This window comes from Furipterus horrens, unplaced genomic scaffold (genome assembly GCF_987537825.1).
Source record: "Furipterus horrens unplaced genomic scaffold, mFurHor1.1.pri manual_scaffold_2, whole genome shotgun sequence".
NCBI lineage: Eukaryota > Metazoa > Chordata > Mammalia > Chiroptera > Furipteridae > Furipterus > Furipterus horrens.
This window is the reverse complement of record NW_028327172.1, coordinates 130670037-130682378: the sequence shown is the minus strand read 5'-3', so window position 1 is coordinate 130682378 and position 12342 is coordinate 130670037. Positions and strand designations below refer to the sequence as shown.

At 45.0% G+C, this 12342-nt stretch overlaps 1 protein-coding gene across 1 annotated transcript in view; it reads right to left on the bottom strand.

Annotated features, from left to right (window-relative positions):
- PFKP (phosphofructokinase, platelet) overlaps positions 1-12342 on the bottom strand; it is a 55849-nt gene that overhangs the window by 31662 nt on the left and 11845 nt on the right. Inside the window, exons 2-3 of the mRNA XM_090266449.1 lie at positions 11459-11532; positions 162-239 (exon numbers count right to left, since the gene is read on the bottom strand). Coding sequence (XP_090122575.1) covers positions 162-239; positions 11459-11532 — 152 coding nt within the window. The remainder of the gene's footprint in view (positions 1-161; positions 240-11458; positions 11533-12342) is intronic.

Sequence of the window (12342 nt, the reverse complement as noted above, 5' to 3'; positions counted from 1 at the left end):
TGACACATTAAGATGTTTTCTTTCCTGTAGGGCAGGTAAAAATAAGGCCAGGCAGCAGATGAATCTGTTTAAAGTCTGACAGGAGCATAAAGATCAATGGTTTCAAACGAAGAGAGTACCTTCCTCACAGAGAGAAACAATCTATTGCACTCAGCACCTACCACTTGCAGGATGCTGGACACACTCTCCCAGTCTGCTTCCACAATGTTGCTGCCACCGTCCACCATGCCTTGGTAGCCCTGGGGAAAAGAACCAAAATCTTTTTAAAACTGGGTAAATGTTGTTGCAGCCTTCATTGATCCTAAAAGACAATGCAGTTAAGTGCTAGGAGCCCAGTGTTTTGCAGACACTCAGTTGTGAAAGGTGGGAATGCACCGGATTTAACCTCTAAGAGTGGGATTGCCAACCCAGACTCGTCCAGAGCACTGTTGCCTAATGGTGCCCGAGAGGTTGAAAAGAGACAAACTTACCCTAAAACTGTGTGTCATTTAACAAAAACATACTTGGTGTCAAGCACATAGCACACATGAAAGCATTCCTGTCAAGGCCTCCATTGGCCCAGGCAAATCCATGCTGCCTTTGATATATCTAAAATATTCTTTACAAGCATGGCTGAATATTACCCCAATAATTCAGTCACCTCCCTTCCAATTAGTGACATCTTTCTATACCAAGGGGAGGCTGTGAGTGAATTAGGATACAATTGCACACTTTTTTCTAGGACCTCAAAATAATCACTTTTCAACTCTAAGAAGCATTTATCATTTACCAACAAAATATACAAGAACAAGAAATCAGATATATTCACTTGCATCTTCATTGAAGTGACTCACTTTCCAGAGCATTTACCCTTAAAATGGAACAAGCCTTAACCATTTACCAAGGTTTATCATCATTGTGAATTCACGTTCCCTACCTAGTGAAGGCTAAGAAAAAAAAAAAAGAAATAAAGATTTTAAATAATGAAACTCCCACTGAGTATAGAGCCTTGTCCATAAACTAATCAATACTGCAGGGATCTTGATGATTGAGTAATTTGTATACTTATAAATGTAAAATTTATATTAATAATATAATGAACATAGAACATTATATATTAGTATATTTACATGATAAGTACTATATAACACTAGATTATACACATGCGCATATATGTATTCATATTTACATTTGTCGTCGTCGGCAGCCGTCCGTCTCGAGAGACGATGGTGTAGCTTCTTAAGAGTCTATCTGCACCGCCGAGAATGGCTGTGCAGTCCGACTCAGGAGTGACATCGTATCTGTCTCCTCCCGTGCTGAATCGACATCTTGCGATGACGCTGAAGCTACAGAGCCTGGGCAGGGTGATATGGAGGGTCTGCTGTTGCCCATGCAGCAGACCCCCCCTCTCTTCGCAGCTGAAGGGTCCAAGGGAAAGACGGAGTCAATACAGCTTGGCTTCAGGTGCGCTGCAGCAGTTGCCGGTGTTGGCTACAACGTCGAACCGCCTTAGGGACTCCGGCTCCGGATTTTCTGTCGGGGTTTACTCCCTTAGCCTTTCCCCTGAAGAGGTATGCCGCAAGGCAGCGGAGGTTTTTTGGAGTCAGAGTTTTCCTTCTCTGATGTGCCCTGACTGGAAGATCGAACCAGCGACACTTAGCTCGCAGGCCGACGCTCAATCCACTGAGCCAAACCAATAGATAATATATTGTATTCTATATCATACATATATTTTAATAGAGTATTCCCTCACTTATCACGGATATTACGTTCTAGACCCCCCCGCGAAGTAGGAACCTTACATTTATTCTACACTCTTAAACCTACGTAACTTTACGTAACTAACAACATACGTATACAGTACTGCAAAATCCCACGATATAGTGAAAAATCCGCGATAAATAATATAATATTTTTAAAAATCTCGCGATACAGTGAGGCCGCGATATAGAGAGGGACTACTGTATACAAATACGCATGTATATGTGCATGTGTGTACAGTCTAGTGTTATATATATATATATACATATGTCATATCTGTAACAAATAAGAAAGGGAACATCAGCATGAAATGACAGAACAAAGAGAAATCAAGAGCAGGTCTGTCTTACAGCAGCAGGCATCTCTGCAGGTTGTGGCCACTGAGGCCCCAGTCCCGAGCCCCTCGCATACCCTGCTGTCCTCAGCCCCAGGACAGGCTGATTCCAGTGGCTCACTACCCACCCACTGCCTGCGTGGGGAAGCCATGGAGGTTCCTCCAAACACACCTCCGCCAACCTTTAAGGACCCCTCCTCCATCTTTGTTCCCATTTCCCTCCTTGTGTAAGCTTTACAGGGTGCACAGTTTTAGCCTATTCTATTTAAAGTATGGAGCCTGGCAGGGCTGTTGTTGTGGACCGCGGGGTGATAAGCAAGAGAGTGACTGGATCCGGGCTCTCTCTGGGAGGGGAGCACTCATCAGAGCTGCTGTTTATGGTCCATCTTGGTATGTGAGAATATCTAGTCTTAGGGTTGCCATTTGAATGATTTCTGCCACTGCACACTCCCAGGTCTCTGTGAAGAATGCGCATCACTGCAGCACAGCACAGCATGCCATCCTTAGGAGAGGAGACGCTTAGGAGCAGACTGCCATCAGGGGCAGTGCTAACTTTCTGGCCTCATTGCTATGAAGCTTGGGAGGTGCACAGGAGCAAGCCTGTTTCAGATGCTCAACCCCTGGGCTGAAACAGGCCCTACAGAAAAAGATGATGTTTTATCGTCCAAACCTGCATACTTCTGAAAAGGGGAGAAAATATTCCCATTAACTAGGCCAGTACAGCAGGCATCGACGAAAACCACCCTGGGCAGATCAGGAGGGAAAACCAACTAACTGCACTAACCACAGGCTTTCACAGAAAAGGGAGTGAAAACCTCCCAGCCTAGACCGACAGCCATTCCAGTAATTTCTTTCTTTTCTTTAATCCTCACCAGAGGACTTTTTATCCTTTGCTTTTAGTAGGGGTTGGGGGTGGGATAGAGAGAGAAACATCAATGTCAGAAAGAAACATTGATCAGTTGCCTCTCGTAGGTGTCCTGACTGTGGATCGAACCTGCAACCTGGGTATGTGCCCTAAGTGGGAATCGAATCCATGACCTGTTAGTCCATGGGACGATGCTCCAACCAACTGAGCCACACCAGCCAGGGCACCTAATTTCTGTATGTTTACTTGTTAGGCAACTAAACAGACAAGGGAAAGGGGCAGTCCAGCTGTACTGTCGCCTGCAGGGATGTCAGAGGATGCTGAGAGATCCTGCTACCATGCAGGCTGAAGGAATGGACCTTCAGATTATTCCTGCAACACGTGCCTCCATCATCAGACACCACATACGATCTAACGCTTAGTACATGCCACACTGGGAGCGGACAAAATTACTTACCTATAGTATGCCTCAGAATGGAAATACTGACTTAATAAAAACATTTATAAATCCTTTTTGTTTCCAGAGTTAGAACATGGAAAACAGTTTCACAGATCATAGCACACATTTTGAAAACTAAAATGTTCTCCAGACGTATTTGGTTATTCCATGTGGCATAGATACATATGGTAAAGCCAGTGATGAAGAATAAAAAGAATGCTTCTGTGACGGTTCCTTCACAGCAACCTCCTTACTGCACGCAGGGGCCAAATTATAGGAAATGACTCATTTTTCAATTGGCAAAGTCATTAAACTCAAGTAACATTTGAAAAATAACTACCAACTGCAGTTTTGGGCTGAATTTTAGGAGGAATAGATTACTAAATTAGGAGGCCTGATCTTACACAAATGTACCATCATTTATAAATTCAGGCAAGTTTCTTCTAGTGAAGCCTCCTTGAAAGGCTGAATACTTATTCCCATACTGCCAGAGTCCAAGACATAGTCTAAAATTCTCCTGTGGAATTTGCCTTCAGAGCCAGTTCAATGACTCACATAAAAACAAGCCATAAAAATCTTAAAGCCATGCTTAGTTTTTGAGTTAAAGTAGCAGTACCTTTGTTGTTGGTCCTAATTCATAGGATGAACCCTTAGGCAGATATATCAAATCCATCGTCCCACAGAATTTTTTACAGGGTGTCATTTGATCACACTGTATTGATTTTGACTTGTGTTTTTAGACATCTGTTAAATCCATCAAGCTAGTCCATCTGTGGGTGGCATTCTCTTATAAGAGATCTGTGTTTTGTTTTTTTAATTGAAGACCCAGAGGGAAATTGCAGCCTTGTGCTACAGCATAGTAGGCTTTTTCTTCTAGGGTGCTTCCCCTCTAGGTGTCCACAGGCCTTGTCAGCTCTGCGGTGCTTTCTCCAAATCAATTTCCTGCATTCTTCAGGCAACACATCACTGTTTAAATGGCAATCACTCCAAACACCTACTAAAGAGAATGCACCTCATAAGTATTTTCTAGATATGGTTATCACTAGCCTTCAGAGACTTCTCCAGGGCTTCTGCTGCTTTTGAGTAAATATGTATTTTTGTTTCCTGTAGGGTTAAGGTTTTCCTGGTTTATTCCTTAATAAATTGCAACTTTTCACTTACAGAGCTTGAGAGGAAGCATGTGGAGAGGTCGCCTCTGAATCGCTCTCAAGTGCCAGATTCAGTAAATGACACCATGCAAAACTGGGTGTTCGTGGAAACAAAGCGAGCCACGGTTCATGTCAATGGCTTTCAAAGTTTAGGAATTATGTGTTTACTTTGCCCCGGGAAACTCACATGCAGCACCTCTGATCACGCATTTCCTTTCCCCTTCCCAGAGCCTGCTGAACCCCACCAGGTCCTAAGGGCACAAACGCTCTAGTCTAGGGAACTAAGTCACCCATGCTCATCGATGTCATGACTTCAGGGAAGACGTCTGTCTTGCCTTTGGATTTATCCTTGACAAGATTCATCAACTTCCGAATCTTAAACAGGTTAGAACACGACCAGTCATTGTATAACCCTGATCCTTGTGTTTGTGGAAACTTTGTAATAAACTGACAAGACTTATTTACTTATCCCGCTGGCATTCCTGGGTATCTTGAAGCTACAGCTAACAATGCACAATTCCAGGGAGGTCATAAAACTGAAAGCCACAGCAGGAGAAGCCAGTCCCCTTACTCCAGGCAGAGAGAGCCTGTCACCTCACAGTAAATTATTTAATCAGCCCCATGGTGATGACAGTGTGAGGGTGGGGGAGGCAAAGGCAGGGGAGGGAGATGATCACTTCTGTGATTTGAACATTCAAGTGTCAACAGGCACTCGACTCCATCTGAAGTCAAGAGAACCATGTTGGGATGAGGAGCAAGCCACAGAGGCCACCAGCAGCATCCCCTGGGAGCTCAGTGTGTCTCCTTTACTGTTCGATGGCCCAGCCAAGGTTCCTGAGGGAAGGGAGGGAATGCAGGTCCCAGGACACCTGTTTTTCATTAATTAATGTTAGAAGCTCAACTAACCTTGGACTGTGCATGCACGAAAGGGAGGGGCTCCAGGTCGTTTAACATAAACATTTACCCGTCAGCTGCACAGAGAGATGCTGAACTGTACATTAGAGCATCACTAGGCCCATTTTTAGACAGACATTTAGTGGTTACGTAGCTTTGCCTTTAAGGAAGTTAAAATGCAGAAACAGTTATGTGTACAACCTCCAGGAAAGGAGGCAGTGTGATTCTGGTCACCTTGCTTGGCCTTCAAGGAACTTCTGGGAGAGGTAAAGGTAGTGACAGGAGGGGTGAGAAAAGGATACAACACCAGAGTCCCCAAATATCAGCATTGACATTTTAACCTGTTCTTGGTCCCTTCAGGGAACACCAGCATCCATCACTGTCTCACAGGCCAAGACACAGGTGGAACCCAGACCTCCAATACCCACAGGGAGAGGTGACCTACATATGTCTTCCTGCACTGCCCTCCTTGGAAATGGTGGAGGTTTTTCTTGTTGTTTTTTCGTTTGGACATAATATAACATTTCTCACTTTAAAAGCTGACAGCAGGTAGTTCATCATATCTGAGAAGGAAAATAATGAACCCCATGGCAAAGACAGGGTTTCTGTTAGAAAGAGGAAAGTGATAGCAATCTATTAACTGACAATCAGAGCTTATCTATTCGTGTGTTAAGTCAGGTCATGATGCTCAGAGTTCTGAGCCCAGTGCAATTACGTGTGGTCATTCAAACTGGGAAGGAGGAAAGGAAGGAAGGAAGGAAAGGAAGGAGGGAGGGAGACAGGGAGAGCAGGGAGGGGGAAGAGGGAGAGAGGGAGGGAAGGATAGAGAGAGAAAGAAAGAGAGGGAACCAGTCTGCGGAACCCCAGTGGGAAAGCCGCTCACTGGACCTCCAGGGAGAGCGAGGCCCAGGCACCTGCAGCAGCCAGCCTGAGAAAACCTGACTATTAGCTCCTGAGGCTGTTCTAAAGCCCTTATTCCTTAACAATAGGAAGTCCTGACTCTCTGACTTGTAGAATGACTTATTTTTAACACTCAAAAGAGCAGCTGCTGAAAATGATGGGCATTGGGCATCATTCCTAGCCCTTTTTCAATGTTCGGATGATCACAGCAGGTGAGTCCTGCTGACAGCCTCACCAATGCTGTCGCTGAGCAGTGCCCAAACGTCAAGAGGTGTGGCACCGAGGGAAGGCTTTTCCATGAGTCACATTTAAAGAGCTGTAATAATAATGATTTTTTAAGTCTGCAGAAAAACCTTTAGGTAATGGAAATATTGAACCCACATATTACACTAAATTGCAACCAGCCGACCGTGCCTGCAGCCAAGACAGCACCAGCAGGTAACATGGGCTCCCCCACCCCGTGTCTGCCTGGTCCACCGAAACCCAGGGCAGGCCACCCCCAGGGCCGTCTTCTGCAAAAACACGTAATGCCCTCGCAGTCCCCAAGAAGCTGCAGGCACTAGTAGGGAAAAGTCCTAGCCTGAAAGAAAATAAATATAAATAAATCAACAACTGGCTCAGCAAGTGGAAAGAACAGATTAATCGTCCCTGCCCAGCCTGGCCCTGAACAGCGCCCAAGGGCTCAGCAGGCAGCGCACGTAGAGCTGCTCCCGATCCACATTGCTCGCCCGGCCAGACAGAACAAGCCTGGTGCCAGGCCTCCAGCAGAAATGCCAGTGGTTTCTGCTCAATACACTTCTCACACATTTTCTGCTCAAGAACAAAACCCCAAACTCCTTTCTTTCAATAATTAATCCTGACTGTTCTGGTGTGTGAGTCACCTTGAAAAGTCTAGGTGGACTTAGAAACTAGACTATAAATGGACAAATATGTTGAATAATTCACTGAATGATGCTTTGAAAAAATAAAACCAAACATCTCCTAAATTTGAGCCCAAATCAAAGAGGGAGCGTTGGCTCACCAGGGACACCAGCAGTGTCTGGGGATATTTCTGCTGGTCACTGCTGTGGGGCAGTGGTGTGGTCCTGGCTCCTGGAGGGCAGAGGCAGGGATGCTCTAAGCAACCTACACTGTGCAGGACACCCCCCCACAGCCTCCCATCATCCCCTGCAAATACCAAATAGCGCTACGTGTGCAGTGTAGAAGGGAACCCTGTCCATCAGGGCAGGGCACACACAGCAGAACACATGGACACGTCTGCAGTTCTGAGAAGGCCTTTAGAAAAGTGAATTTGGTTCAGAGCCCCCATTCCCCGATGCTGTCCCTGGAGAAAACCAATAGCACCAAAGGCACACATACCATTGCACCCCTACCCAGCAGGCCCACAACCCCCTTGCCCGACTTGGGCTCAAAACTTTTCTAACTGCAGGAAGGGCAAATATGATTTTCACTCAACAGATGAGGAAACAGGGCCAGAGAGGTAAATTTACTTATCCACTGTCACTGGAATATGGACATAGGTACATAATCACTTCCCCAAGCCCATGGGTGGGAGAGGTGGAAGCATTGAGAAGGCTGGGATCCTGAGCACTGCAGACACACAGTGAGCATACATGAACTGCCACTGTCAAGAGTGGGCGCCACTGCCTCCCATTTGAGGGGCTGTCACTCAGGGTGGATGAGAAAGGATTGCACGCAGCGTCACCCAGGTTGGTTGCCCAAATGACTTAGGAAACAACTGGCAGATTTCAGACATTTTTGAATTTCAGAATAGCAGGTACAGGGTCATTACATCTGTTATAGAGAAATGATGACTCCCCAAATGATTTCAATTCAATGAAATAATATTGATCACCGGTGCGACGTCCCGTGGGTCTAAGGGGACATGGCAAGCACAGGGTAGGCCAGACACGAAAGATCCCCTTCTGCCCACTAGTACAATATTTCTCTCTTTCAGTGGTTGGGGGGCGGGGTGCCATGAGAAGCATTGCATCATCTCCAGACAGGCAATTTCAGCTCCCGTGCCTCTGTCTGCAAGCCAATCCCTTTTCCCTCCATATCCATGAACGTCAAAAGCAAGATCACTCCTAGTGCCAAATCACACACAATACAATCAGCTATATGCCCTGAGATGCCCTCCATCAGAGTTGCCAATTACCAACAAAATAATTATTATGAAAATTAGAATCATTCTAACACCATTCCACACAAAAATTCTCTGTGGCATCTTCCCTGTGGAGTAACTGTAGAACATACCCGTTTTTTTTCTAGTGGAGATGGATCTATTCAGAAATGGGACTCCTCACTTCCCATCAGCTGGAAGGGGCAGGAAGTAGAGCTCACCCTGCTTCAGAGAGGAGTTGAAGAACATAGCCCCCTTGGTTTAAGGCAGGTTTCCAGACCTCAGCATTACTGACATGTCGGCAAGACAATTCCTTGTTGGGGGGATGCCCTCTGCATCGTGGGATATTGAGCAGTATCCCTGGCCTCCACCCCCTAGATGCCAGTAGCACCTCTTCCCATAATGGGATGATCAAAAAGTCTCCAGATAGTAATGAATGTCCTTGGGATGCTGATGTAGGATTCAAGCTCTCTTCCCAGCGCAGCTAGTGATGAATAGTGACACAGAGAAAGTGAACTGTCCACAAGGACAAGTCCGTTCCTTTAACTATGAAATAACTGAAATGACTTCCTTCCCTTCCCTCGACACACTGCAAAGTCATCACGAAAACAAAGTGCACCTCTTTAGTGAGAGCTCTTCAGCTCAGTACAACTATAGCACTGCCTAGGAGGGTCCCCAAAACTGAAGGAGCCAGCAGTCAGTGAAATCAAAGGTTTCTGGGAGAACATGCCGGACACCACAAATCTAAGTAAATTTGTCTTCAGAGAAATTGAAAGCATTTTGTTAATTATAACAGAAGCTGACCTAAGGGTGCACCAACCCCCAAGAGATTTTTTAAAACCACGTGTTAGGAACTGGCAATAGGCCGGGTGTGGTGTCTTCTCTCAAGTTCAAAGGCAGAATGCAATTCCCTCTCCTCCCCAAAATAAAATTAAAAGGCAGAGGAAGCTGTGCTCATGCATGTACACTCCTCAGCAGAAGCAGAACAGGTACCTGAGTGCAAACTCAAACATCAAAGGGAGTAGAGACGTGGAAGTGGTGACCGCGGCCCTGCGTCCTGTGCTCATTCCACATCAGTGAACAGAGGACAGTGACTGCAGGGCCAGGCATAGGATAGACACCCACAGAGGCAATTTGACCCTAAATACATCCAAATAGAAAATGAAGCCCTGGCTGCTGTGGCTCAGTGGATTGAATGCCAGCCTGTGAACCAAGAAGGGTTGCTGGTTCAATTCCCAGTCAGGGCACATGCCTGGGTTGTGGGCCAGGTCGCCGGTTGTAGGCTCTCAAGAGGCAACCACACATCAATGTTTCTCTCTCCCTTTCTATCTTCCTCCCTTCCCCCTCTCTAAAAATAAATAAATAAAATCTGAAGAAAAAATAAAAGAGAGAGAGAGAGAGAGAGAGAGAGAGAGAGAGAAAGAAAGAAAGAAAGAAAGAAAGAAAGAAAGAAAGAAAGGAAGGAAGGAAGGAAGGAAGGAAGGAAGGAAGGAAGGAAGGAAGGAGGGAGGGAAGGAAGGAAGGAAGGAAGAAAAGAAAGAAAGAAAGAAAGGAAGGAAGGAAGGAAGGAAGGAAGGAAGGAAGGAAGGAAGGAAGGAAGGAAGGAAGAAAGAAAGAAAGAAAGAAAGAAAGAAAGAAAGAAAGAAAGAAAGAAAGAAAGAAAGAAAGAAAGAAAGAAAGAAAGAAAAAAGGCTATTCAGACCAATGTGCAAAGACCATGAGTGGCCACATCACAAAAGGAGAAAATTACTTTAGTAAACTGCCCTGGAACCCACACCAACTCTGGTCAGTCAGATGAGGGCCGTGCATACAGAATCAGTGGATCTGGTACCATTTTGGGTGTGGTGTAGGGGTACAGGGTGGGCTGGAACAAGTTTCTGAAATCACAGATAAGACACATCGAAACCCATTATAAGGGCTATGCCTTCTAACTCAGTCTATGCCTTGGGATCATAATAATAATACAAAGCATAAAAGAGCCTCACATATTAATATGGATCTTGCTGTATTATGAGAGTTGAGAAATGGGTAGTGACCTAAATAGCCCAGTGGTGTGGCAATGGAATGACCCAGTAAATAAATGGTCAGGTAAATGCTGAGACATCAGTGTGAGAGAATATTATATAGACATTTAAAGTAATAGTTGTGGGATGTGTGCAGCATATAGAAAATCATCATAATGTAATGGTTGGTAGAAAATGTACTATACCAAGTATATTTGTCATAATTAAAAAAATATAGATATTTTCTAGTTTTTCACATATATAATATCAGCAGGAATCAGCATAAAATACTAACAGTGGCCTTAAAGGAATTAAATCATTTAAAATATATATTCTCTTAATTCCTTTTTTAAGCTTAATTATGTTTCATAAATTGAAAATATAAATTTTTTTCCTAGTAGTGTTTGAAATAAGTCATGTGGTCCAAACTATATTTGTGCCTTCCCTCCAAACACTATTCACTTCTAAACTGCCAGGACCCCCAATGCAGACGATAATGGGCCATGGCTGCTGTTGGATTTCAGACCCCTCATCTGATGTAAACAGATAAACAGATACTAGGGAGGTGGTCTGGGTGTTACATTTATATATGACAAGCTCAAAGTGGCTGATTTATCACATTCACTTTAGTGTTTATTCAAATTCAACCCCATTTTAAGTGATTATATCACATCTATAAGGAATGAGAAACATAAATAAATACAACCAGTTTGAGATCATTAATCCTACCAGACCAGTTGATACCAAAGTGGCATTCTGTGTCTGTCTCATCTCCTTCCTCCCCTCGCTCGCTAACACAAACCTCAAAGAGGTGCATCTGGACAGGGAGCACGTTCTCCCAGGCCAGCTCTAGTGGGACCTGGGCTCCCCTGCTGGCCCCCTGAGCACACTGTCACTACTGACTCAGGGTTATGGTCAGCAGGACCAACCCTGGCAGGCGTGAGAGCTCCAGGCCAGCTCAAGGCAGGGACACCTGTGGGTCAGAGAAAGCAGGACCGCCGCACAACACTGACCTCATAGATGAAGTACACCTTGGCCCCCGCGTAGATCCCCATGCGCACGACTGCACGGACGGCAGCATTCATACCTGGAAAAGACAGGGCAGCAGTTACAGAAGAGGCCATGACTGCAGGGAAACTGTAATTCTCAGAAGGTGCCTCAGATGAAAGACGGGCGGGACGCATGCGTCCAAGATTAGCATAGGGGTTGAAAGAAAACTCAAAGCAGAGAGCCCAGCATTTGTGGGCTCACCCACACATGAACATCCTTGGAGGAGGGCCTGGCGCATGTTTACTTTAGAACAGCTCTGCTCACAGGCTCAGGACACAAGCTGCCTTGACTCCCTATAAATTTGCAGGCAACTCCTTCCAGTTACAAAACAACACAAAGTACAGGTGTTTATTTATAGTTAGCCAAATTCAAAGAAAATAGTAAATAAATAGACCATTCATTGACTGGGTCTGTGATCTGAGGAGGTGAAAAATAGACAATCATCAGCTATCAACGGCCTTAAATGCAAAATAAGTCATACAATTTTATAAAAAGAAAAATTAAATCAGTATACTATAAATAATACCTAATCAAGATAAATCTAGGACATTTCCCACACTTTCTCGGAGGCCTTCAAGGAAATTCAAAGCAGCTTTGTGTGATACATGTGACCTGAGTCCTTCCTACTTCCCACATGGAACTGCTGTCTAGAGCTCAGTGAATGGTCTAGATCTCACACCTGCCAAATCCCGTACCATCATCTTAACCAATGAGTTAAGGCCAGGAGGGAAGAAGTGACAAGGGATGAGGGCCATTTCTTTCAGAGATGACACAGTTCTGTGCCTCAGAAGAAGCAACGACCTTATTTCAGCCAAGTGGCTCCTGGACACCCAACGGTTCCAATCCA